Below are 27786 nucleotides of genomic sequence, written 5' to 3' on the forward strand. Positions count from 1 at the left end.
AACAGCAGATGATCACAAGACTCACTTAGAACAACAGCATAAGAACAAATGCAGAGACAGACGATGTTTCTGAGGACAGTGCACTCTGCTGGCCACACTTCAAAATCATCTCTGTCTTTATATTCAACCTTCAATGACCGTTCAGCACAAAAGTATATGTAAGAATCATTTAGTCTTAACTCAGCTTACACAACATTAAAATGGAAGTGAATGGACCTAAGCAGAGCACGTACCTCCTCCAAAGCCCAACAGTTCCCTGAGATCCAATCAAACTGCACTCTATATCTCAGACAGACTGCGTTTACATGAGCGGTATCCCAGTTATTATCGGGTTTTTGGAGTATCCCATTTTTGTGTTTAAGAATAAGCCCATATCCCAGTTTTGAGAAACCTAATTTTACTAGCTAGAGTGTGCCGCAGACCAGCGGGATACTGGTGCATTTATACATCTTTTCCCAGTTTCTTATTCCCTGGGAAAACAGTGAAATATTTGAAAAACGCTATTATTTTCGCCCCCTGATCTGGATCCACAACCAAATTTAATGGGTTCGTCTCTGAACCAAACCACATCCTTCCACCAAGTTTCGTGTTAGCCCACTTAGTATTTCTTGCGTAATCTCGTTAACAAACAATCAAACAAAGAGGTATCCATTGCCAATGTGCGACTACACAAAAGCAGGGAAAAGCGCAGCCATGGTCCATCTGTGGTTCGGAGGGAAACGCAGCAATGGGGCATCGTCTGAAAATTTAACGAGGTTCAGAGGCAGCTACCTGATGAAAAGTTCACTTTTGGGGTGTGCGTGTTATGAGCCTTTAGAAATTCTGCACGGAGCACAGAAGCAGAGGTTTTCAGAAATGTACTCGGAGTCCAGCAGGTTTCAGAACCACAAATCAGGGCAGGCCGCTGGATGATGAAGCAGATGTAAGATTAAGATTAAGATTAAGAAGTCCTTTATTAGTCCCACAATGGGGAAATTTGCAGTGTTACAACAGCAAGAGTCAAAAGACATCAGCAAGTAATAATTAACAAGCAACATGCAATAATTAAGTGTAAAGAAGATAAAAAAATATATAGAAATATAGAAACATATGAATTTAATAATTAAACCAGTATATAGAGTGTAAAGACAGGAAGAAATATATGCAGTGAGGATATTTACAGTGAATAAATTGCACATGAGTGTTTATATTGCACAGACAGATGAATATTGCACAGTTGAGACTTAAAAATGTTGAAGTGCAGTCCAATTACTGGGAGCAGAGCTGGTTGTATAATCTTACTGCTGCAGGAAGGAACGACCTGCGATCCCTCTCCTTCAGACACTTGTAGACACAGTATTTAAAGGTGCAGGTACTGAGTACAAGCAAGTAGAAACTTTCAGAGAGCAGCCTCAGCTTCTTATTGGAGGACGAGTCTCAGGTATGTTGGCGTTTTGGCAAGTTGGTGTGAGGCAGGAGTCTGGCAGCCAAGCCCAGTCAGTGAGAGACACGCACACACACGCACACACACATGTATATGGGTCCAAACACAAACCAAGGACAAGCAACACACAGCAATACAGCAGGGAAACATGAGAATAAAGAGAAAGGTGGACCTGGACGTGACAGTGCAAGCCTTTTAACTTGTATTATGAATGGAACAAGTAATTGAACGTGATTATCTTAGTAGTTACTCACTTAAAATTCAAACGTCTCAAAGAACTCTGTCGTAACAAGAATAAAAAGGTTTAGACAAGTCAGCCACTTTGTGTTGGGCTTTCTACCAATGTTGCGGTTAGTAATGGATTTCAACTTAATTCTTTTACAAGCGCCCTTAAGACTTTTATCCCACTTTATCCCGCCATGATTTATCGGCCCTGTTCATTTCATCTTACACTTCTCTGTAGATGATTTTATTTTATTTTCTATTTCCTTTGAGGAGGTTTTTTTTCTTAAAATCTACAATCCTCACACAAATTAAGACCCAACCTCAAACCAATTTTGATTCTGTCATATCCTGTATGTACGATAAAAGACGAGTCAATCTGAGCAGCAAAGAAAGCCGCCAAACCTGTAAAAACTTTCCAGCATTTAACTGCCTGAGAACACATACACACAAGCTATGGGCATAATAAATATGCTTGAATGATTTAATAATCAGGGAAATTTTATAAGCAAGAGAAACTCCAGAGAATGTCTGGAGCAACTGATTAATACATTTGAGTTCTCACATAGAAAACCCCTGGAGAATTTCCGGAGACAGACTGGAGTTCAGTATATGTCTGAAAGCAGCTTTGCTCTCAGAATAAAAGTAGGTGGGAATATGTATATATATGAATATGTTTGTCGAAAAAGAAGAAGACAAATATCTTAGTTGGACGAAAAGGGCAAAGTAAGATGGACAGCAGTTCAAGGTCGAAAGTGCATCATTTTCCCAGATTTCATACAGTTATTTCCCTTTTTCCACAAACTGTTTGTGATGAAGTCCCGTTGGTTATCTTTTGTTCTCCTCCGGCAGGTTTGATGGGTATGCCCGGTGACTCCAGCCAGCAGGCCCGGACCGCCTGCTCATACCAGCACTCCCCCGGTGCGGGAAGCAGCGGTGGTCACCACCACCAAAACAACCACGGCCAAGCGTTGCACCACCCCCACCACCCCCACCACCCTCAGCAGCACCTCTCCCCTCACTCCACCCACGGCCAGCACCAGGCGCACAGTCCACACGGTCAGCACCAACAGCACCCTGCACATTCCCTGCAGCACCCAGGTCTCTCCCACCAGAGTCACACCGGGCAGACCTGCCCCACAACAGGTGAGAACTGAGTCAGGGAGCATGCACCCTGTTCCCATGTGTCGGAGTTAAACATTCCTGACGGTGGTGACACCTGCTGGTAGCGTACTGCAATAAGAAAGGCAGGGTGGCAGACAGCAGTGCACCATGATTGACCCTGAATGAATCAGCTATGAGTAACTCACGCTATGACGGTTAACTGTGATTCAACAAAAACAACTCAACGATGAACTTATGCAATCGTAGTGATTTGAAAATGCTATAATCACAAAAATATTCTCCATACTATCATACAAAACCTGCACTTGAACGTTTTCTTTAACAACACAAATAACTCTTGAGTTATTTGACGATGAAGTAATCACCATCATTTCTACATATCTTTCTAATGAGTAGTCATATTTCCTCCTTGACTTTGTTATGCTGAATGGCTCTTACTACTCACATCATATGCTACTTTCACACTACTATATTTAAGAATGCATCACTGTTGCTACGTTAACGTCTTCCGTCCACACTACTCCAGAGTTTTTGAAAACAGAGATGTGGAGGGTAGTTTGTGGGGAGTTGAATTACTTTAGATGTGTCTTCAAACTGGTGCCAAAATGGCTCCAAAGTTAGCATCACTGGCTTTAACTTGAGTTTCTACAAATTTTACATGATTGATGACAACACCAAAGTTAAACTACTTCTGGATTTATGTGATGTGACTACAGGACGAGCAGCGAGAGAACACCAATGCTCCCAAGTCCTAACAACAAGCGTTTTTCCAGTTTTTCACCACTCTGATGACGTGTTGTGAATTCAGTATGAGAGGAGAACTTCACCATGAAATCAGTTATAGGATATTCTGAAGGTCCTTCTATTATTACAACACTCTGTTCACGCTGTTGTCAACAGTCTCAAGTCTTTCATTTTTTATCAGTGAACCACTATCAGTGACTTCTGTTTATGTGTAAGAAAACAAGGAGAGAAACCCACAGAGTGCACAGTGTAGGTTCATGTTTCATATATATACAGTATGTTATTGCAGCACAGCACCAAACAATCATTCTGCTTCCCCACACTCCCAAAGCCATGTTGGCGTAAATACAATTCACCCAACACATCAGACTGAGGCAGTCTCTGCACAGACTTGCTGCATTTATATTATACTTTTCCCTCTATAAGGTGCCAGAGCATTTGATACTATGCGGCTGGGCTGATCAAAAGAAAAAAACAGGCATCTCCAAAGCTTCCACGAGGCTTTTCTGCCTCATACTCCTGGTCTTTGTTTTTCCTCTCTCTCCTTCCCCTGTGCCTCTGCAACACAGCTCTCAGGCCAGAGAAAAGGACTATTCAGACATTATTTATCTCGGTTAGTATTCCCCTCCACCAAGCGCAGGATGAATCAAAGCAATCCCTCTGTCTCTGATCCACAGTCTTAAAATGTATTGTTGTTTAGTCTGCGGCGGTGAGCGCCGTGAAAAGCATTTCCTCCTCTTCTTCCTCTTTTTTTTCACAAGCAGAGCTCTGGCTGTAGTTTATTGTGCGATGAGTAGCACCACCCTGTGGTTGTTGGCGGAGCAAAGGCAAATTGAACTTAGTTTTATTTTTAATCGGTTTCCGCTCATTTGACATTGTTGCGCTGCTCTTATTTTAGTGCAGAATCAATTAGTCAACTAATGAAAATTATTATGATTTCATTGACATTTCAATTTTGAGACAGCATACTGAGAAATAGACATCAAATCATCAACTACAAGATCAATGCTCATATGCAGAACAGTTATCTCGGGTATAGCAAAAAATGTATACATATTTTTTTAATTAAATATAAAATGAAAATACATTTGTAAAATATATCAAATATATAATTTATTATATGTAGCAAATGCAGATGATTTCTTACTGCACTGCAGAGCTGCAACAAATAAGTATTTTGATTATTGATTAATCTACCAATTATTTTCTTAATTATAAAAATTCTTTCCCTGTCTATGAAATGGTGACTTCTTTAATGCCAAATTCACACTGCACAACTTTCAAAGTCGTCACATCACTGTGCGTGACCTGCTGTTGTATAATCGAGAGTTGTGCACGAAGTCGTGAGTTCATACTACACAACTGACTGGCGACCGGGTCACGCGATACACGATCTTCCACCAGGGGAAACCCCCGACACGTATATGTCTGGTCTCAAACTACATTTAATCACAAAAACACAGATGAGAAAAGACACAGTGAGTCAGAACAGACCTCCTACTCTTCTGTCTCATCCTGCTCTCAGAATGACACATCAAACTGGAGGAGGTGAAACGGTTCAGTGGTTGTCTAGAAATCTTCCTTTGCCATTAACAATGTAAATATCCTTTAAAACAATAACTATTTGTGGCTCATCCAAATCTTTGTTTAGCAGAATAACAGCACAAAACCCCAAGATTTTCAGTTTACTGTCATGTTTGACTAATAAAAGAGTCAAATACTCACATTTCTGTCGTGACTTGGAAACATTTTTAAATGAATAATTTTCTATCACGATAGATTGGCTTCAGAGAGTTTGATTATCTTTTTATACATTTGTAAAGAGTTGTTTCTACTTTGTAATTATGGATTATTAAAGTACAGGAAGAAGCTAAAAGAAGAGAAAACTAATGGTGAATTAGACCAAGACCAAACAATCCTACACTTTTAACTAAGTCTGCACCAGAATTGAATGGATTGTCCCCTGATCGGTGCTCTTTCCCTTCCCCAAATGTGGTACAGATTGATTCAGTCCTTTTCAGTAACCCTGTTGACAAATAAAACAAATGAAAACATTGATGTAAAAACACTTAAGTCAGAAGTCCCCCATTCATTTTAATGTTACCAAAGAAACGGTGGTAGGTATGGGTTAAACTCTCCTTTGTCCTTTTTCATTCTTTTCTGGTGCGGTGGTCAGAAAACAAGTCACAACAGAGCAAAGGAGGACTCACACACTTAACAATGAACGATTCAGACTGTGTTACACATTGTGCAGGGCTATGCAGACAGTGACACAATGTGCAAAGGTGCAAACGTGTCAATCCATGTTCAGCCCTCAGTGCAGAATGAGCTGTGAAGATCTTTCTTTCTTTCTGCACTGTGGACGTGGACTGAAACATTCGCACTCCTTGCACCTTCATCCCATTTGAAATTCGGATTGAATCTTTTATGTTCTGTGTGCGAGTCCACCAAAGAAATGGCACCAGAGCTTAAACTTCCTGCTGTTTACACCTTTAGTTTTAGCTCATGTATATTTGGATGAGGCAATGTCACACACTAAGGTCGTCTACTTTTATTTGTGGAGCTGTTTTAAGAATGATTAGATATAGTTGGTGTACAGCTACACAGTTACAATACACTGCTGCTTTTCTGATGGAAAATGTTTTTTAGGTTTATCCAATGTCGCCTAAACACTGTTTGTCAGGGGATAGAAGAGAATTACATTAATCGTCTCTTATAATGATGGACATTATCACAGCTGCAACAATGATGTGTGTGTGTGTGCGTGCGTGCGTGCGCTGTCCCAGGCATTTCATCAGACTGGTATCCCAACCTGGACTGGCTGAAGGAGAGCTGCCGCATTGCTACCAGCTACAACTGGGCTGACGTTGACCTCTCCCCGTTTCAAGGTAACACGCACGTATGCACACATGCACACACGCACACCGCTAAGTGTGAATGGCAAAGGACATTGATGAAGCGGTTTCTGCACAGAACAGATAAAACCGATAACAGACGATGATGCCGATCTGCTGTTTTGATTAAACCATTCTGATTCGTCTCTACACTTTCATATCAACTCGCCCTCGAGGCACAACATTAGAATATCCTCTGTTGTATTAGTATTGGCCCAATAAAAGTCATTATCCTCCATCTGAGAGGTTGCCACAGTCTGTTACTGTCTCACACTCACACACACACACACACACACACACACACACACACACACACACACACACACACACACACACACACACACACACACACACACACACACACACACACACACACACACACCCTCTCTACCAATTGTATGATGTGCATAATCCAATTAGGCCCCAGCTCAGTAACAGCCTCTTATCACGGTCAGCGCACAAAGCCGGCATCATCCACACAGGATGGGTGATGACGGCCGGTCTTCTGACACACAGGCGGCCGCTGCCTCTCTCGCTCTTGCTCCTCTCGCAGCGCTTGACCTCCCTCACGCTGCCGTAATACCGTCCTCCGCTGTCTCTGGCTCACCTCCAAAGAGCAGGAACATCTCTTGTGTCTGTTGCTCCCAAACACAAAACACAGCCACGTGAAGCTGATGTTGAGAGAAATCACAGGACGATCTATAGAGTAGAAGCTAGGTGGTGTCTTTGTTGGAAGATGCAAGTAAGAAAAAGGGTTCAGGGTCTTGACCTAGTCTTTTTCAAGATGGGATGTTACAATAATGTTTGATACATTTCCATTTTTTTACTTTTTGGGGATATTAACAGTTATGAGTGTTTTCACCACAAGCTCTATTATTATTTAGTCATTTCAGAGAAGTAAGTAAAACTAATGCAAAGGAAATGTAACAAGATTCAATTCAAGATTCAAGACACTTTATTTTCATGTGTACAGTAAAACGTTGCACCATACGATGAAATTCATACTTTGCCAGTTCTCCATTGACATAAGAATAAACACAAAAATAAGGATTTACTAAACGAAACATTTGATATCCTGGAAGCTAAGGAAGCACAATTCACACTCACAGAAGATTGTTTCAGAACTTCCACAGTTTTATTTTTGTTGTGATTGTGCAGCCACAGAAAATGGAAGCTTGAAATGTAATATATTTTATTCAGTATGCTTTGTGGCTTCAAAGATAAAGTTGTGAAATAGTTAGAATAAGTTAAAAATGTTTGTACATAACACTGGAGCTGCATAGGAGGACACGTATGTGACGTTCTGAGAACATTTGGTTTAGGATTAAAAACAGTGAGTGTCTGTCACAGTCCGTCACCGCCTCGTCTGTCTGTCTGAGTCAGGTCTGAAGGAGAGCATGCGTCAGGCCGAGCTCAACAACTGGTCGCTGGAGGCCGCCCAGATGGCCGACCTGTGCTCCTCCATCAACCAGTTCTTCACGGCCACGGGGGTCATCCCCCCTCAGGGCGCCACCCACCCACAAGCTCAGGTCCAACACCCGACACCACCAGGGGCGCCGCAGCACCCGGCTCAGCCGCACGGGGCCATGCACCCGAAGGCCAGCCAGCACAATCAGCACGGGCAACACAGCCAACATAGCCAACACATCAGCACAGGTAAGTGTACTGATCTATCACAGGTGGGAAACACAAAATACAAACACAAAATACAGTATAGTATAAAAATATACTAATGTGCAATATTATAACGTACTAAACAAAGTGCAATCACCACAAATGGTCTACAGAAGTTAGTAAATTAATATGCTAAGATAATATGTGCAGGTTTAGCAGGTTTATTGCACAGAGAACTTATATTGCACTTAGAGGTTGTTTTAAATCTCCGCGCTGAAAGAAAGGTTTCAAAGTCGCAGTGCTCGGGTGATTTGAAAGACTTGGAAAATAAGGACATCGTTAAAAACAGTCAGGAAGTACAGCACGCATGTCATCAGCCTGGTAGACAGCAACGATGACAACAGAGTCCAACAGCAAGTTGAAATCCTCCACAGAAAAGGGGGCTGTATTTTCTGTACTTGAGATGTAAAAGTACACATGAAGCATGGTGTAGTTTACAGTTTCACTGCCTCATGCGGGTTAAAGGCAGAAGTGACACTGTTCAAGGAGTCGGGCGGAGGATCTCGCTCTCTCTCTAACATCTCCCCCCTCCTGCTCCGCCATAGCTTTCCTGGGCTCCAAAGACGACACACACAGCAAAAGTACAAATAGACATTGTGAAGGAAATTAAAGTTCAACTTTCACTGCCTGAGGGAAAAAAACACATCATATCTCCAGTTTTGGGAGAAATGAAGAAAAACGCGAAGCAAAGGAAAGAAAAAAGAATTTCAGGATGAGATAAACTCTCTTTTTCTAAATTCTCTAAAGATCATTGTTTCACTGAGCTCAAACAAGGCTGTGTTTTAGAAATCTCATAATAGATCATAATATAGAACAAATATTCATGCTGAATGGCTGTGGCTAAGCATGAGATGCCAGTAAATGTGTGTGGTATGTGTGTGCACATGATCACAGCTTGCGTACCGTGAAGACACATACGCATGTGAGAATGTCGGGATACAAATCTGACAGTTAGTCATTGCCCTTTTATCTGTTCTCCCACAGGGAACATGTACATGGACTCGAGACAGAACATTTCCTCTCTGATGGGCCCACCACCAGGATACCCCCACATGCCTCCTATGAGCAACACGGCCCCGACCATGACAGGTAACCCCCCACCCCATCTCTCTGAACAGGTTGGGAGGAGCCGCTAGAAATGCAGGGTGCACATAGAGAATGTGATGTGCCTCTAATCTGCAGAGGGAGTGAGTCCTTCTTCCACAGGGCTCCACCATGTTACACCTCCAATGTTCTGCAGACAAAACAAACACTGGCTCCAGAGAGGGACCTCCACATGTTTATGTTATCTGAAGGCCACTGGAGTTTCTCCTCCAGAGGGAGGGGAAGAGTATTCAATTGGTTGCAATACGCAGCTTTACCACTAGATGCCACTAAAGGCCACACAGTGAAAGTTGGAAACACTGCTCCAGTCATGTAGTGCTGCACTTTCATAAAGTCAGGAACTCACAGGACATGGATTTGAAATATAATCTAATTTGATTTAACAGAGGCTGAAATCTATAATCTCCAGTATGAGACCAACACTGGAACCTGATCTTACTTTTTTCAAATATGACAGCTCCTCCAGAGAAACAGGCGACATCATACAGATGTTTTCACAGGCTAATTGGTACTGAGCAATTACCCTCCAGTGGCAACAGCCATTATTTTGGGGGCATCCGGTGTAGAGCCCCTGTTTACTCTCTGACTGGTTTATTTTTATCATACAAGTCGAGCATTTCTCCACATAAACAAACAACACTTTTTGTTGCGTGTCCAGACGTCACGCAGAGCAGCACATGAATGCAGTTGAATAAAAGATAAAGATAAAGATATGCACTGTTCACATAATGCAACAAAACAAAGACACAGTAAAGTGTGAAATAGTTTCATGTAGTTGAATCCGCACCTTTCTGAACTTTCCCCTAAAGAATTGAACTTAAAATCCCTAAATAAAATACGTTGGATTACATTACGTTTTTTGGCTTTGAAATTGCATCAGTGAGTCATTAAAATCATTGAGCTGCCATCTCAGTACGTATGTCACCAGATTAGAATTACCAGTCTTTAATTTGTTTGATGCTGATACCAGGACATCCGCTATTTTTATTCTTACACAAACTGCCGAGGCACAATCAGGAGCCAGATTCTTTTTTATTCTCAACCTCTTGTAAATACAATAATAGCTGATAATAAAATCGGAGTGACACAGTATTTATCAGGACTAAGTCTCACTCCCATCTTTGTCCATGTCCAGGTCATCACAGCCAGCTGAGCCAGCAGCAGCAACATGCGCTGCCACCGGGACACTTTCAGGTGAGACGCATGCTCGCCGCAGACGACATCCAGGACGACTTTGACTGGGACTCCATTGTTTAAATGGAGCCATAAGTTGGACAGAGACAATGAAGGTAGAGAGACATGAAGACGTCATGTGATGACAGGTGAGGTAAGGAACCAGCAAACCTGCTCCTTACACCAGTGTGACAAAACAGAAGACAATCCACCAGAAAACAAATAGGAAAGATTTTTTTTCCTCTAATCTTGCTGGCTTCTTATTTCTGGTTCAACTGGTCGATGACTCTAAAGACAATCAATTAAAACAAATGAGACTTAAAAATGGGATTGGACCGAATCAAGACGTAAAGGACACATCTCTCAGAGCAGAAGGACGGCGGCGGCTCTCTGAACTGTCTCATATTGTGTGTGTGTCTCAGCGCCAACAGGGTTACAAGTCGCCAAAGTGTTGTCGAATCGTCTGTGAATTATTTACCCTTCGTTTTCTTACATCTTTTTACGTTTCCCGCTGCAACTTGTGTCCCGTGTCGGTGAAATCCCAGCACCTGTGGCTGATCTGAAAAAAAAAATATATATAACTTTCATACACACACTGCACTGGTTTTATGAATTACATCCTTCTTTCTCTTTGTATCCTTTCTTTGTTCACTAATACTGAACAACTTCAGCTTCTGTCCAATGACTTTTTGAAAAAAAGCAAGAAAAAAAAGCAGCAGAGCGCCACCTGCTGGTCAATCACAGCCACCATTTTGCTTCCTCTGCCTCAAAGATTGTTCTATGCACCACAATCTGTTTTTAGTTCTGTCACAATGGACATCGATTCTAAACTTTCTCTACTTTATTTCATCATTTGAAATGTCATTTTTTTGTGGGACAGTCCATGGTGCCATGTTCTCAGGGTGTTGCATCCGTTAACATCATCACGTCTCTGCCGTTTCTATGTGAGGTTGACTGTGCAGTGCTCTCAGTGTTAACGTCCTGTTGGCGAGCAGCGAGGGTCCTGGTGAGAAGTCTCAAATCGTCATTTGTCAGCTTATAAGCTAAACAGTGTGAAATATTAAGGCCACTGATTGAAATTGAAAAGACACTCGGACTTCGCTGAGGTATAATTCATTTTTGGGAAACATGCATATCACTTATGAGCAGGCAGAGGAGACCGGCTGTGACACGCCTCATCTCGGAGAAGATGAGCATTTCTTTTTTTTGGGGGTTTTCTTTTGCACAACGTGAAGCTCGACAGCATAAAGCAAAAGAAAAACATTTTATCTCTTTGTTTCAAAAGACATTCAGAAAAAAGAATAGAGCAGCAAAAGAGCAAAGCAAAAGTTTGAGATATTCAACTTTTTTTTTTTACTGTGATGTTTACTTTTGTCTTTGTGTACAAGTGTGTATTGTCCTCTCTGATTTCCTTTGGCTCCATACAGCTAAAAAAAAATACACATAAAGAGACCAATACTTTGTTTGTATTACGTGGGTACGCAGTGAAATACGGGACCTTAAAGTGCTCTTTGCCTTGGAAGATCTCGCTATAGAAAAAAAAAGAAAAATACTCTGTATTATTGCCATTAAATGCTGTATTACAGTGACCAGCATATATATCTTGTATGTTTGTGTGTTGTTGTCCTTGTAAATAACAGTATGTTCCCCCTGTTTGCCCTTGAAAAACACAGACCGATGAAAACAACGAATGGAGAGAAAGTATTTTGTTATCCGTCCTTCAGGGGACATATTATGTACATACCGTCAGTATATTGTAAATAAGTGGTAAAAGAGAAAAAAAACAGGAACAACTTTGGCGTTTTGTGTGTCATAAATAATCTGTGTATGGCGGTTCAACAGTTAAATTCTGTTTCAGTGTTTATTAAAATGTCATTGACCATTTTTACTGCGAAACCTGGCATCTGCTGTTGTTTTTGAGCGATGCTGGACAAGTTGCTGCGCTATTCTTTAACTTTAACACACTGCTTCAGTCTTTTTGTCGTTCAATTTTCAGGTACAACAGAAACTGAGAAAAAAGAACTAGAGTAGAGTGCATACCTCTGCACAGACCCACAGATATCTGTTAAACCTCGATATGAACTTATCTCTCATTTCCTGCTTGATGCTCAGACTTCGTGAGAAAATGAATTTTTGTTGCTTTGAAGACTATTATGATCTGTATTAGTAGACTGAAGTCGAGGGCAAAAGGCGACACATTTTAAAATGAAAAATATCTTCGATTCCAAACTAAACAGTTAAAAAGTGTTGTTAGGTGGATTCCTGTTGGTTTCTTTAAGATGCATTGAAATACTAGAATGGCACTTTTTTGTGATCCGGCTGACAAACATTAATGAAACCTCATTTAAATTCACTAGATACAGATTTTTATTTAGATCTAAATCAAATTGCACAAACTCATACGTATCAGTCTCCTAAACATGCCTCATTTTTCATCAAGAGCCATGAATTTTGGAAATCTCTCAATGTTATAAAAAGTCCTGGATCTGGACCCAAATTGAATAGGTTCTTCTTTGTGTCAGGCCCCACCCATTCACAAAATATCATGTAAATTGGCTTGGTAGTTTGTTGCTTAACGGGAGTGAAACCACAACTCCCCGGGAGGACAGATCATTAAGATCTGGTTGTCAAGATAACCTTGTGCTTCTTTTGACCTCCGGAGCTTGTTGTCCAACAGGTGTCAGCCTCGGTCCGAGCAACAGTTTGTTTGACCGGCACAGCCTGTAAACTCTCAGCAGACCACCCATGCTCGCCTGTGTGAAAGTCACACAGTGTTCTAACTGTATTTACGGCTCTTTTCTTGGGGGGAAACCCGTTTGAAAAGCAGCTCTCTCTCTCTCTCTCTCTCTCTCTCTCTCTCTCTCTCTCTCTCTCTCTCTCTCTCGGTCTGCCTGCCACTTTCCTTTGCAAGATAAAGACTGATGATTGTAAAGGTTGATATAGATGCGTTACAGACGCCTCTTTCATTCAGCGTTTGCTTTTTATTAACAGTGAAGTACTTTAACTTTCTTGGCTCTCAACTCTGTGTTTCAGGACTATCTGAGAGGGCTCAAAGCCCCGAGTTCCTCTTTCTCTTTTGTTTCAGAAAAGCTTGAACCATTTAATTTCTCAACCTGACCAGTCATAGGTTGAAGTGCCTGTCTGGTCTTGATAACGGTTTATCTGTGTGTCTAAGTGGTGTGTGTGTGGGTGGGTGTGTGAGCCTGATCCATCTTACTGCCCGGATCCAGCCACCCTCCTCCCAACCCGCCGTGCCCCCTGCTCTGTCAACCCGCCCAGCCCCACCACCAGTACCAGCCCCCCTCCTCCAATCTTAGCTCCGGCAGTTACACGCTCAGCTCTCTCTCCTGCTGTGTGCCAGTCCCTCTCTCTCTCTCTCTCACTCCCCTTCTCTCTCTCTCTCTCTACTTCTCTCTCTACTTCCTCAAAGTGGCCAGAGCTCCTTCTTTTTTCTCTGGTCCTCTCTACATCCCTCCACCACTCCTCTTCTTCGTCCTCCAGCAGCGAGAGCGACCAGCACCGACCGGCTCGGCCCATTCATCTCCACCTCCGAGCCCAGAAAGGATCTCAGGCCTCTTACTTTTTCCTCGAACCTTCCACTGAACACCCCATTTTTTATTTATTCTTGACCTTTTTTGGTCTTTCACCCTTCCCGTCATCCGGAGAGGCCGGTTGGCGTGTGTGTGTGTGTCTGGTGTGTGTCTGGTTTGCGTGCGGCAGCGTGTACGAGGGCTCTGGTGTCGTGCTCTTTGCCCCGAGGGACTCCCTGAAGGTCGTGACTGGAGGAGAGAAAAGTTTTTTCAGCACCATGAATGTCCAGCTGCTGCTCCTGTTGGCCCTGGCCGGCCCTTTCTGCGCCTTCACACATGCAAGTAAGTGAACTGTCTGCAGTCCCCGTGCTGCTGTTAGCACACTGTGTCCCCTCTCTGCCTCCATGTGCCCAAACCACACCACTCTTTGTCTGCTTTAATCCCTGCTGATTCAACGATATCACTACGGAGGCTGGTCTCACTGAGGAAATCGAATCTATTTTCATTCATGAATCCTTAAAATGGTTTGTTATGTTCAAATCATTTTTAAACACTTGACATTTGAACTGCTTTTACTTTCAAATTATCTTTTTGAAATTTGACTTAGTTTGACCAAAATGTTGAAAGTGTTAAACTTAAGGTGTTAAAATATCAAAAGAGCGTCCGGCTCAAACGGATAGTCTGTGTTGATTTGAACAGATAAACGTCTCTCTTATCTTCCTCCCTCGTTTTCACGTCACACTTCCGAGCTCCGGGCCGGCAGGAAAAGTTTGATTTGCGGACACAAGGGAGAAATGTGATATAATAGCAGCAGCTCAGCCGCCTCGTGTCTGTTAAATTCTTGGCACCGGTAAAGAGAAGAAAGGAATATCCTTTTGAAGCCTCCCAAAACAGAGCTCATACGCGGGCAGGGAGGGAGGGACCGGACGGGACAGGACGGGGTGGGCTGTAAACTGTAACGCACACCGTACACATTTATGTGAAAGCTTATCCAGCGGCCTCCTCGCCTCACTCCGGATTCTGCCATTTCTCTTTTGCTGCAACAACTTCAGTCCTTTTTCCTCACTTTGCATCGCTGCTGTCCATGTTTCCTTCTTTCGGTCCTCCTGTCTGTCCTTCTTTATTTCTTTTGCTCTTACTGTCTCTTTCTCTCTGTCTCTCTTTGTCTTTCTTGCTGTCTTTCCATCTTTTGGCCTCTCCGTCTTCCTGTCTATCTTCCTCTCTGTCTTTCTGTCTACCACTCTCTGTCTTTCTTGTCGTCTTTCGGTCTTACTGTCTATCTTTCTGTTTTTCTTTGTCTTTCTGTCTTTCCATCTTTTGAGCCTTTCAGCACTCTGTCTTCCTGTCCATTTCTTTGTTTATTTCTATTCTCTGTCTGTCTTTTGTTCCGTCTTTCCATCTTTCTTTCTGCTCCCTTGTGTCATCGGCCCTGTCCAGAACAGTTTGCCCAGGGGCAGCGTGTGTGTGTGCATGAGCTGTAGGGCAGGGCTGCTTTTTGCGTGTGTGTATTAATAGAGAGAGGCTCTATAAGGAGGGTCATATGCATGTGAGAGGACCAGAGGAGACAGGCACAGAGCGAGCACACGCTACGTGATGAGCTTTAAGAGGCGCCCCGCCCTCTTTTTTTTTACCCACATGTTATTAAACTGTGCGTCGTGCCGCCCCTTGGCATTTACCCATCTTTGGTTGGGGTATCACGCTCTACCACTTGAACCCCCCCTCCCTCTCCCGTCTCTTAACAGTCCTCTGCCTTTTTCTATTCTCTGTCCCCTTCCCCTGTTCAAGCTTGATGAGGCTGGACCCCGGGGGACGGGGGTTAGAGTAGAGACAGAGGGGCGGGGGGGGGGCAGCGAGGGGTTGGGTCTACTTTTAAACGGCAACCTTTGCTGGCCGGGGACGGCATGCCTGCTCCATTTCCATGGAGGTTTGCTCTGACAAGGAGCCCTTAAACTTTGAGAACCATTCTTATGTCGGCTTTTCTAAATTTTCCAAGGCAAACGTAAAATAAACTCCACATCTATGCTTCTCAAATGAGGTCTTTCAGCTCCTTCACGCCTGCTCTCTTAACTAGCAAGTCCCACGTATCCTGTAAAACACTTCACCTCCTGCCTCACAATGCCCCCTTCCAGTCTCCTTCTTAATGAGTTTTGTCTGCGTCTCTGGGCCTATAACATCCCCGTCACATCTGGACGCTGAAGGGGCGAGGTCAGTGCCCTTTGTCCGTGCCCGCTTCTAGAAGTGACTCAAATGTTGCGCTCATGCTCCAATTATGAGACACATGCCAGTTTAAGAGGAGCCGTGACGAACGAGCGCTTCTCACGTCAACAAGTCTCATTTTGTGAAAATGTTTTTTAAAAAAGTGCTCAGTCATATACTCCCCCAAAAACTTTCCACAGGGAGAAAGACACATCTGTTTATGGAAAGAAGGCAGAGGCCGTTTCAGACCTGGACCGAGCCCCGACGACTCGGAACAGTAGCGGGGCTTTCAGCTTCCATCAGACTGAGAGTGGCATGACAAAAACACGACTAAAATAAGGAGCAAATCTCCCTGTGGAGTTTCGAGCGTCTCCTCTGTGAGCACACGTCTCTCCCACCTTCCAAAAAAAAGCTGGAGCTGCTGATTAAGGAACACTGAGAGAACTGGGTGGAAGTTTTATGATGTGGGAGTTGGACTTGAAGGCTAGCGAGATTACGAATATACATGAGCAGGCTGGCTTGATGGAACCGTAGAGGTCAGGTCAAGTGAAGTGTTTTGTTAGAAGGTAAATATGAGGAGTTTAGAGCTTGGAAGGATGCTACAGCACACGCTGTTTATTTTGTCATCCCTGCAATGGCTGCATGTCACGAATCATTACATTTCAGGAACTCGTTAGGCCCAAGATTAAAGACCCTCTTAGGTCTGGTACCAGTTGCTGCCCCTGGTGATGGAGTCCAGATGGGATGTGCTGCGTTTCCTCTTATCTGAGTGAGACCAGGAGGGAGGGAAAAAAACAAATCAGTTCCTGCACAAGTGTGGGTGCTCATTGTGTTGCGTCTGTGATAAGACATGCAGGCTGGGGATATTCGGGCCTGTCTCCCCAGAGTGCAGTGCATGGCACGCCCCGGTATCTCCTCAGCTGAGTCCTGCTGCTTCAGCGGGGGAGTTTACGCTGCTCAGCATCTTACGTAGTGCAGCGAGATGGGCAGGGCGCCTGTATCTCTCTCACATTTTCCTCCTCCACCGCTGCGAAAACATTCCTGGGCTCGAAAGGTGGAGACACTCACACTCCCTCGCACACGTCTGCTCGGACCCTTTCCCTCCCTGTACCGGGGCTGTGAGTTAGTAGCTCACTCACACACACACTAACAGGGGTGGGGTGGGGTGGGGGGGGCGCTCAGTGACAGCTGATTGTGATCATAATGGATGGAAGCTTCTACTCCCTCCTTTCCTGTCTCACACTGTATACCTCTGTGTCCCTCCCTCCCTCACTCCCTCACTCTCTCTGGAGGTGTTATTTACGCCACGGGAGTGAAACAGCTCCGTAAATCTGCATTCCACCGCCAAACCTCGTTCGAGGGAAGTTTTAAAACCAGCGTCGTCCCCAGTGACAGTTATTACGGTCCATTATCATCTGAATTACATCCCGAGGCCTCGCAGCTTCTTTTTTCTACTCGGCCTAACAGGCTGTTCATCCATAAACTTCTGTCCTCGACCAAATAATGCTTACGTAAGTCACTTTCATGAATCAGCACATACACCCATTCAGTATGAACTCAGTGGTACTTGGTGATGTTTTGCTGAGTGGCAGGATGATTTCAGGCTGCTGCTTCTCATGGATACGAGCCAGAACGTGCGGTCAAAATGATGTAATCGTGGATAAAATGACCTTGGGCGCACCGCTGAGAAATTTGGAATAATAAGAACACAATGCCACAATTACGTAATGCCAGTCTAGGATTGAAAGGATATGCGTGTGTGTGTGTGTGTGTGTGTGTGTGTGTGGAGATTTTACACAAAGCTCCATGTATGAGAGGTGTCAAGGCACATTAACAGAGACCGTTATTTACTCCGGGACCCCCGACTCTTTAACACCCAGGTTGGTAGAAACCCTCACCAGCTCCAGGGGTCCTGTCAGATCTGACCCTGTCGTAGGATTTACAAGGGGTCACATACACACACACACACACACACACACACACACTAACACACGTCTCTCTGCGAGGACAGACAGCAAACCAGAGGCAGACAGTGTTCACAGTGGAAACCATGCAGCAGCAGGAGGGACGCCGGGCTGCTCCCCCCAGCTTGTCGGTTTTAGAAACATACCGTTCCCTCTGAGCCCCCGACACCCCCACCCTTTCAACCGCCCACCGTTTGGCTTCCCCTGCATCCTCCCCTCCCCTCCCTCCCTTTCTCTCTCGCTCCCTTTTCTCTCCAGGGATTCATCTTTCTCAAAGGTATAGGCAGCAACCTATCCTCAGGGAGTGGCAGGATCACGGAGTGAGGAAGACGAGCGAGGAGGACATGAAAAGGAAGCGAGGGCAGAGGGGGATGTAGACTGTTACTCACTAAAGTAGCCGTATCAGGATAGTCGTCACAGTGGGGAGGAAGTACTACTCAGAGCTAATTGTGGGAACTGTACACATAATGAAACAATTGTTAGCGTTACAGGGGACAATTACACAAATAGCGTACGGCCATAGACCATTTGTCATTGCGTTCATCGCTGTTTGAAAAAAAACAACAAACCCATCAGGACTCTGCCAGGGACGGGAACAAATGTTTGGTTATATTTACCCCGCCTGTTGCTAATGAACACGCCGTCCAGCGCAGGACTAGGAATAACTGCACCGATTGTGTCCAGCCATTCAGGGTTATTTTTATCCCAAGAAAAGTATTCTCTTCTCTTTCAAGTATTCAGAACAATTAGAGTGAAAAGTGAAATGGAGTGAGCATGATGTCAGACTCTAAGTTTATGAGACTCACACAGACGCTCCTCTCTGCTCAGCGAGACGTCGTTTTTTTTTTTTCGTTCAGTTTTTTTCCAAGGAGAAGGACGCGCGTCCAGGCCAACATCGTGTCAGTGGAAAGTTAACTGCAGACCGTAATTTTGGTGCCACGCGGAAATCTACCTCCTTAATCTTCGAAGCAGCGCTGTCCAGGCAGAGTTTTTCGGTTGTGGCTGGGAGGATGTTGAACACGGGGAGATGGAGCTGGGGTTATTGGAGGGAAATGATGAGGTTCAACCCAGGCTGCCTCATATTCCAGGCCTTGATGAAAGACACAAGGATAAATACTATAAATAATAAAGTTTTTTATACGGTTCCTCAATTCAAAATGAGAGCCTCCACTTTACTGCGAGCACAGACTTCTGAGCTCTGACGGCTGTCTTTAGACATTAACATTATTTTATCCTATTCTAATAATTAAAGAAACAAGTCAGATCCTAGCTTCACAGAGAATTTCACCATGTAATCAAACCTCAGTCGCTCTTCCTTAAGAAAGTTTGAATCCCCCCGTCGTTGGGTTATTCACACAATCTCGTGCCACCCCACCCTCCAATGACTGCACATGTTAAGCAGCTGAGGGTTAACAAGCCTCCCCGCGCTCCCCTTACACAGCGGCTGCAGCAGCTCCCTCCACAGGAAATAAGGCAGAGGATGTGGCATGCCTGTACGCAAACACCGTGCCCCAAAGACAGGATGGAGTGGTGGAGCAATGGAGGCAGGATGTACAGTTAATGGAGTCACGGGGGTCCGGTGGTCACGCTGTCACCGTGTGCTGATGACGGGAGAAGTCGTTCCAAGAGAGTGTGAGAAAGAGGAAAGGTCGTGGCTCCATGTCAGGGAGATAAATATTGACCTTTTTCAGTTTGACCATCCTGACAGACTGAGGCCTAAACCTTTCAGCTGCCATTCTGTCCTCATCCTGATCATGACTGTTCTAGAGGTGTAGCGCACACTGTACTGTGTCGCTGCAACTACTTAATATTCGTATTTGTTATCTCTTTATATAACTGTAGGGTTATACAGTTCCCAGTCCCGCAAGCAAAACAATTTGATTTGAATAGTCTTTAAAAAAATGTTTACCAAAATCTGTCACAGCGTCAAACATGAAACACAAAATGTATAAATTATAACAGAATGATCCTATATGGAAAACATGGGAGGAACATTAACATAAACTATTTAAGTTAGATTATTTACATGAATTTTTTTGATGTATGTCTAATAAAAAAAATGTTTTTGTAAATTACAAAAAACTCCATTAAAGAATCTCCACAGCCAGTTAAAAAGTCTGTATTGGTGAGTTGCCCGTCATTACACCTGCATGTGAGCCCATCTGTGATCTTTTCTCTGATTTCTCTCCCCAGGCCCCACAGAAATCCCTGCAGAGTTCTTCACTGGGACAGAAGAAAGTGCAGAACATGTCACCGCTGCGGCAACCGAGGCTGCACAAGAGGAACTGACTGTTGTCACCGGTCCCCCTGCAACCGAACCGGCAGCGGCCTCTGCAGAAGTAACCGAAGCAGTCCATGTAGAAGTCACTGAAGCTGTCACTGAGGCTGTCACTGAAGCTGCCACCGAAGCTGCCACTGAAGCTGTCACCGAAGCTGCCACTGAAGCTGTCACCGAAGCTGCCACTGAAGAGACCATAGAGTGGACCCATTTCCATATCGCCATCACCGAGGAGCCCATCCTTAAGACAGAGGCTCCCACTGCTGCTGCAGAAGCACTAGAACCCCTCGCCACTGAAGCTCCTGCTGTGGAGACCGCAGGCCCCACTGAGGCAGCAGAGGTTGCGCCCGTGGCGACGGCGGCTGCCGAGTTAGAGGAAAAAGAGAATGTGTTCGTTGAAGTCAACACAGACGGTGAGGAATGTGTGGGGTGGAAGCACGGGAAGATCATAGTGTGAAGTCAGATAACGTGATGTGTGTGATGTGATGAATTCAAACTCTGTACGTCTGTTTTCTAGTGACAGAGAAGGTTTTTAAAGTCATATGCATCATCCTCTCCTCAGAAGTTGATCTTCTCATGGATGGATAGATGGATGTATCGATGTATCGATGTATCGATAGATAGATAGATAGATAGATAGATAGATAGATAGACAGACAGACAGACAGACAGACAGACAGACAGACAGACAGATAGATAGATAGCACTTGATTCATCCTGTGTAAATCTTGAAAACTGACCCGCTCTTGTCGTTCTGTCTCCCAGATGGCATGACCCCCGGCCAGGTAGCCGGCACCGTGATTGGCAGTCTGCTGATAGTGGTCGTCGTCATCGTCGTGGTGACAGTTGCATACAGGAGGATGGGAAAATACTCGTAAGTTCTTCCCTGTGCCTTTTCTGGTGGACAAACACATGCACAGAGCTTGAATCAATGTGAATGCGCACAGTTTAAATAATTGTTGTGCAGCGAGTCATCACTTCCTCTCAATATGGAGTGGAACTGCATGAGCTTTTAGTCATCACTGATCCTATGATGAGTAAACACAGGCACTGATGTAATGGGTAATTTGGTGCCATGTGATAAGACGACCTTGGATGCATGTCCGGCACAAACTGCAAAGCATTTTAACCAGAATTGGACTCCAGTGCCAAATATACAACGTCGACCTTCCCTCATGATGGGACGGAGAGCCCATCCCAGTGACAGTATCCCCCACAGATCACACTCACCACTCTGAGAAGACTGTATTTGCATTTCCTGCTAACGACGAATGTTTCTTGTGTCACAGGTCCCCCAGGAACAAAAAACCTCAGAAAAAAGACAACATTGTGAAATCTGTAAATTTTCTAAATTTGATTCTCTCCACTGATCATTTTAACCCCCCTTGGCCGTCATTGTCTCAATTCACAGATGTGTAACAGATGCCCAACCCCACCCCCCTTCCTAAAAAAAAAACTACTGACAAAGCTAAACGGCTGCTGCTCCTTCTGCTGACACAGACCCACAGCCCTATAGGAGGACAAATCAGGCCTCCGTGGTGACAAGTGTCTCTATTAGGCCTTAAAATGAACATGTTTGTTGACTCAGTCTGTGTCCGTGTGGCCGGTGGTCACCGAGCAGACTGTTTTATAACAGCTCAATCTGATCCTTAAACATAGGGCTTGTGTTTTGTCAGACGAGGGCAGCAACGTGAAGTCTTCAGCTCCGTTTATTTCGGGTACTAATCATTGAGTGATTGTTGGTCTATTTAAAAAAAAAATGTTTTTCACTGTATATCTTTAAATCTTGCCTCTAAATGGGAAAATGTCCCAATTCTAATCTTGTCGACACTAAAACAACCTGTAAAGCAAAATGTCTCCCTTTTAAAAAATGTTGGTAAACATGCCTCTTACACAAGCATAATGCTGTTTCCTTTTTGTGTATTGACCTCCATCTTTAATCCTGCCCTCCTCAGCCCTCATAATGGATAAACTGAATTTACTCTTGAATCAAGAGAACAGAGGAATTAACTTAAGAACTAGAATCACCCTCAACAGAGCACATACCTCCGCCAAGGCCCTTAGGATGGATTTTTATTTGGACCCACACCAAATTGAATACACCCATAAACTTCAGTCCCTTTAACATTTTTTTCTATCAAGATCCTTGAATTATTCTCTGACAATTCAATACAAATCTTAAGAAAACGCCCTGAAGATAAGAGAATCCTGTATCTAACCCCTGATCCAGATCTGCACCAAAGTTTAATGGATTCTTCCATGGCCTATATCCCATCCTTCCACCAAGTTTCATGGAAATCTGTTCAGTTGTTTTTGTGTAATCTTGCTCACAAACTTATAAACCAACCAAACGGACAGGGCTGAAAACATATCCATCTTGGCGGAGGTAACAAGTTGTACCTCAGATACTAAACCGCCCATTTCAACCAGTGACTGACTCTGTGATTATCTTCCTAAATGCTAATTATCTCTCCTCTCCTTCTTTCTTTCTTTTAAACTCCACAGCCCTTGAAGAGAAAAACAGCAAAGCAGCAAGAGCACCCAAGGTTCTGGAAATTCTGAACTACTGAACTGTGACGTCATTTCTGATCATTAAAACAAGCACGACTCCAGAACTAAACCAACCTAACCAGGACTCTGGACTGCCAAAAAACCAAAACAAAAAAACAGGGGGAGGGAGGCTTGTGTGTATTTATGTGTGTATTGTATGAGTGTGAGACAAGAGGGGGTACATGAGCAGACATCCTCGCCTCCCCCCCGCTATCTCCCTGACCCCCTAAAGCTGCAGATGTGAAAGGCTGTGGCTTCCCCTGCTCCCTCCGGGAGAACAAAACGAGGTGACAGCAGGATGTCACAAAGAATTTCAGGGCTTTTCAGATGTATTTTAAAAAGAAAGAGAAGCAGGGGATTATCTGACATGGAGGGGGTAAACTCTCTCCTCTAAACTATTTCAGTGACTGACTTAGATTTGCATTTAAGTGTGTGAAGGACATAACAAATGCTGACATAACTATAGGAAATTAAACACACATGGACGGTGGGAACAGGAAAAATGCAAGAGAGACAGTTACAAATTCCACAGGATGTATATACAATGTAAGGGGGACTACACAGCATACAGCTAATGACTTTCTCATAATGCAGTTGCATAGGCTAGCATTTGATATTATGGAATACACAGTACACACAGACCATTGTTGTGGCCTTTAAGACGCCCCTGAGCACCAGTTAAAATGTTTCCTCATGTAGCCAGATCCTCTGACATGTCGGGCGACTGTATGAAGCACCGTGTGCAGAAGTTTTTCTTTCCCTGACATGACGATACTCGCGAGTGGTGTTGGCTAGCATGGGGCTAACAGAAACGACAAAGGCACCTCATTTGCAAGAGTAACGCGACATTCTGCCCACTTTAACACTGACTTATAAAAACCTAATACATATCTGTGAAATTTAGCAGAAGGGTTTGTGCCACTGTCTCTGGTATTCTCTCGGAAGTTTGGAGGATTTGAAGTTTTGAAGTGCATTATTAATGTGAATTGACTGTAGTTTTTAACTGCCACCCATTCCAAAAACAGAACAGCTTTGTCGACTCCTGGCTCGTTCCATAGGAAGCCTCTCACCCAGCCCGCGGCTGTTAGACATGGTGATTGCATTGTCTCGACAATGTACTCACAGTACTTGTGTTAATAGGTAGATTACCAGAACAGCCATCCAGTCTTTACATTGGGCTAAACCCAGATTGCGTGCACAGGATGACATTTTTATAGTTGCACTTAGTTTTAGTGCGCAGTGTTAGGCAGCAATGCCCCCGCTTTTTTTTGGTTCTTTTTTGCAATTGTACGTGTGCTAAATGGGTGTACAATTTATGAAGTCTCAGCTTTGCTCTGCTTTCCAAACTCGTTTAATATGTGCACTGACTGAGTGATGTAATGGTTAATGACTAGGCTTTAGACACTGCAAATGTTTGCAACGACATGTGTCCGCGTCCTCCCTTCTGCTTTGCCTCATATTATCAGTTCTAGGTCTTTAATTTGTGCCATCTGATTTGTTTGAACCTTGTATTTAATTGCAGTGTTTTTGTTCACACTGTTTCAATAAAAAACTGAAAACACTCCACAACATATTCCTCTGAACGCTTTCTTTTGTCTTCGGTTCATCAAATGAATTCCGAACAGCTTTTTTTTCTGTTGTCATTTGTCCCATCCATCTCCATATCAATTTGATTTACGCAGTTACCGTGGCAACGCCTCAAAGTCAACATGTCCTTGAGCAGCTCTCTATTCAAATACTTGTGACGGTTAAAATCACATGACACTTGTTTTTATATTTCCAAGTGCAACTCATACACATCGTCAGCAAGCTCACAGGGGCAACGTCCAGCGGCCTGCTCTGATTGGCCCATTCAAGTAACGCTTCAGATGTTCAAAACACAACCTCTTTTTCAGAGCGTAGGCAAACATCATCAAATATGAAAGACCATGCGGCCTCAGACCGTTGAGTCCGTTGAGCCCTCTGACAGTTAGGTATGTATTTTATGTCATGTTGTGGAGTTTTTCGTACGCCGCTGTTAAGCCGAGGCAAGGCTCCAAAAGTGGACTGTGAGTCGCACAGAGATGCTCTGTGTCTGGCTCCCTCTCCTCCGTGTGGTTTTAGGCAGCAGTCCAACGCCCACCGCCCCAACCTCTGCCCCACCAGCGAGCTCCACGGCTCCCTTTAGCTCTCTCTCTCGCCTCAGACTGCTGGGAACAATGGAGTCTTTTGAGAGGGGCAGATGGTGAGGCTATGGGCCACGGCTGTGAAGCTGCTCACCAGTAGCTCCCGCTCTCCCCTTCAGCAAAGGGGGAATTCTGTACATCGCTAGAGGGTGGAGTCACTTCCTGGGTGGGCACGCCAGCATTGATCATGTGCGTTGGACTCTCACACGCACACACACTCAGAAACACTCCAAAGCAACCAACTCTGTGCCCTCTCTGTGCGGATGAGCACATGTTAAACCAATCATAACAGTCGAGCTCCAGCAGAATGTCCCAGAAAAGCAGCTCACCATAAAAGTGTGTGAATCACAGAAAAGAGTCCCAGTCAGATTCATGACACATAGTTATGACTAAACACACACATTTATGTCTCATAGTTAGTTGTCCAACTTGAAAACTGCCTCCTTTGTGGTGGATAGACATAAATGTAAGTGTGTGTGTGTGAATTCTACATGTTAGTGAATGGACACAGAACCTGTGAGTGTGCATGTATACTTGTGAAAATGAATCCCAGTAATGGAGTCATCAGAGTTTAGTCACCGCACAAAGTTTCCCACCTCTTTCCTGTGCTCGTCTCGAGGTGACTGAAGACTGTCTGAGAGGAAGGAAGAAGCCGCTCTGTTCTAGACAGATGGATGAGGCAACATCTCTCCCCCTAAATAAAACCAGACCTGTGTATTTTTCATTTAAAAGAAGACATGGGTGTTTATTTTTTTGCGGCAACCACAAGTGCACAGTTGCTTATGGCCGACTGTACGCTGCAGGTTTGTGACATATTCCACACAGAAGAAAAGTGTGGTCTAAACTGCTCATCATTTTTATTTGCAGGTAAAACTGTAGGCGCCGACTCAGCAAATTATAATCCTGACAGTGTAAAGAAAGAGCAGATTGTATAACAACGGAGGATTGAAAATAAATAAAGAGGCAGGAGGTTTCATTCTGCTAGGTTGGTTTCTGGCAGGTGAGGATGTGTGTCTTATGAGACATTTTGGCTTGTAGGCTGGGTGTGATCCCTCAAACTAGCAAAAGACTTTGTAAAGAGAAAAGCTAAAATGATCGATGGAATCCTACACTGTCAATATTCCTCACATTGGAGCTTTTTATCGAGTCAAAAAAAGATGAGACACAAACAGATTCAGCTGTGCATCATAAAACCAATAATACCGATACAAATATAACCAAAGATCCACAATACTATATATCTATATATACTATATATAACCCCACCTCACATCCGCTAGCTGGACTCTATTGGACTGTTATTATTATCTTTTCTATTATTACTATTACTGTTATTATTATTATTATATAACCCACCCAGAAAGAAATGTAAAAAGAAGGAAACATATTTAAAAAATAATGTGATTCCAGTTACCATAAAAGCCTTGGTACCTTTTATATTTCTAACCAAACATACAATATCTCCACCAAGGTTTCTTTAATTATAACTGCTGCTCATATTATTAAAAAAAAATTGTAGGTAGTCTAGCTTCCTCCTAAAATCCACAGACATTGGGCATTGTGGGAGACTCTAGATTGACTGTAGGTGTGAATGGTTGCTGTTCAGGGTGTGTCTGCCTCTCGCCCCAATGTCAGCAGGGATTGGCCCCAACCTCTCCTCTCTATTAGGTTGCTACTAAAATCTCACCATACCAATACCTAACTAGGATACAAGGTTTTTATTGTTGTAGTTTCTGCTCTCTTGAACAAATAGCGTCTTTTAAACTGACATTTGTACAAACTGTTGGTAAAACCTGCCTGAACAAATAGTAGGAATAAGAAGAATATACATATAGTTTGTGTCTTCTTGTTGAATCTTCTTGTTGAATTTCCACATGTTGGACAAATACAGGACAAAGCGAACATAAAACATCCGACAATGGACTCCTTCAAACATGCACGTTATGTGTCTAGTGTCCATTGTGTGGTTACTGGCAATATAAACAACGTTATGTCATACTGGGATAAATAGATTCCTCTTACATCCGGTTGATGTCATTCATATAGACGGACACATTTGAACACAAGCGATCTCTGGTGGCCAGTTCAGCAGCCCTGCATGTCTTTGGATGAACATGTGTGGGAAACGTAACCTGTATACAAACACAGATAGAACATGAAAACTCCACACAGAAAGGCCTCGGCTGGTCAGGACCTTCTTGCTACTATCATGTCATTGGCTGTATCCAACTTGAGAGCCTTTAGAACACCTCTATCTGGGGCTTGACGTTTCAAAAATGTGGTTTTAAGTCAGATATAAATATGGAAGCACACATAGGACATGCTTATACCATAGCATATGACAGACAACGTGTTTGTGTAAACAACCAGAGGTTTTCCCCATGCATGTTGCTCATGTCTGCAGCTCTTCATCGCATGGCGTTGTCATGAATGCCATCCTATAGTGACCCGGGCAGAGCAGCAGTATGTGGGTCTGGGTGCGTGCGAGGAACGCCACATGTCAAACCGGAGGAGTGCCTGGGTTTGAGATGTCACGGGTAAAATGTCAAGCCCGGAGCCGTGGTTTTGAGTGCCGCAGACAGCTGGGCCTCGGGGTGGATGGAGTGGGCGGGGTGGGGCTGCAGGGACGAGGGAGAAGGGGCACAAAGTTAGGTGACAGGCGCAGACATGGTGTGTTAGTGTGTGCGGTCAGATACAGTACGGGTGATGCAGGGAATAGCTGAATGTGCTTGTGTGTGGCAGCA

At 43.9% G+C, this 27786-nt stretch overlaps 2 protein-coding genes across 6 annotated transcripts in view; both read left to right on the forward strand.

Annotated features, from left to right (window-relative positions):
• LOC118111446 (forkhead box protein J3) overlaps nucleotides 1–12255 on the forward strand; it is a 58288-nt gene extending 46033 nt beyond the window's left edge. For 3 of the 4 annotated variants that reach the window (XM_035160052.2, XM_035160055.2, XM_035160053.2), the window contains 5 exons: nucleotides 2498–2791; nucleotides 6301–6402; nucleotides 7792–8064; nucleotides 9067–9171; nucleotides 10322–12255. In XM_035160052.2, the coding sequence (XP_035015943.1) occupies nucleotides 2498–2791; nucleotides 6301–6402; nucleotides 7792–8064; nucleotides 9067–9171; nucleotides 10322–10443 (896 nt within the window). In that variant the 3' untranslated portion in view covers nucleotides 10444–12255. The remainder of the gene's footprint in view (nucleotides 1–2497; nucleotides 2792–6300; nucleotides 6403–7791; nucleotides 8065–9066; nucleotides 9172–10321) is intronic. The other variant, XM_035160054.2, reaches the window with a different exon arrangement.
• Nucleotides 12256–13667: 1412 nt separating this feature from the next.
• On the forward strand, nucleotides 13668–24443 carry si:ch211-156j16.1 (uncharacterized protein LOC564557 homolog). 2 transcript variants are annotated; one of them, XM_035158960.2, is made up of 5 exons: nucleotides 13668–14231; nucleotides 20243–20740; nucleotides 21093–21201; nucleotides 21617–21665; nucleotides 22833–24443. In XM_035158960.2, the coding sequence occupies exons 1-5, from the start codon at nucleotides 14168–14170 to the stop codon at nucleotides 22887–22889; spliced, it is 777 nt and encodes a 258-aa protein (XP_035014851.2). In that variant the 5' UTR covers nucleotides 13668–14167; the 3' UTR covers nucleotides 22890–24443. The 2 variants fall into 2 exon arrangements, with proteins under 2 accessions (XP_035014851.2, XP_035014853.2); XM_035158962.2 differs by lacking the exon at nucleotides 21617–21665 and having other exon boundaries at nucleotides 13669–14231.
• The last annotated feature ends 3343 nt before the right edge of the window (nucleotides 24444–27786 follow it).

The sequence above is a fragment of the Hippoglossus stenolepis genome, chromosome 6 (assembly GCF_022539355.2).
Source record: "Hippoglossus stenolepis isolate QCI-W04-F060 chromosome 6, HSTE1.2, whole genome shotgun sequence".
Taxonomy (NCBI): Eukaryota; Metazoa; Chordata; class Actinopteri; order Pleuronectiformes; family Pleuronectidae; genus Hippoglossus; species Hippoglossus stenolepis.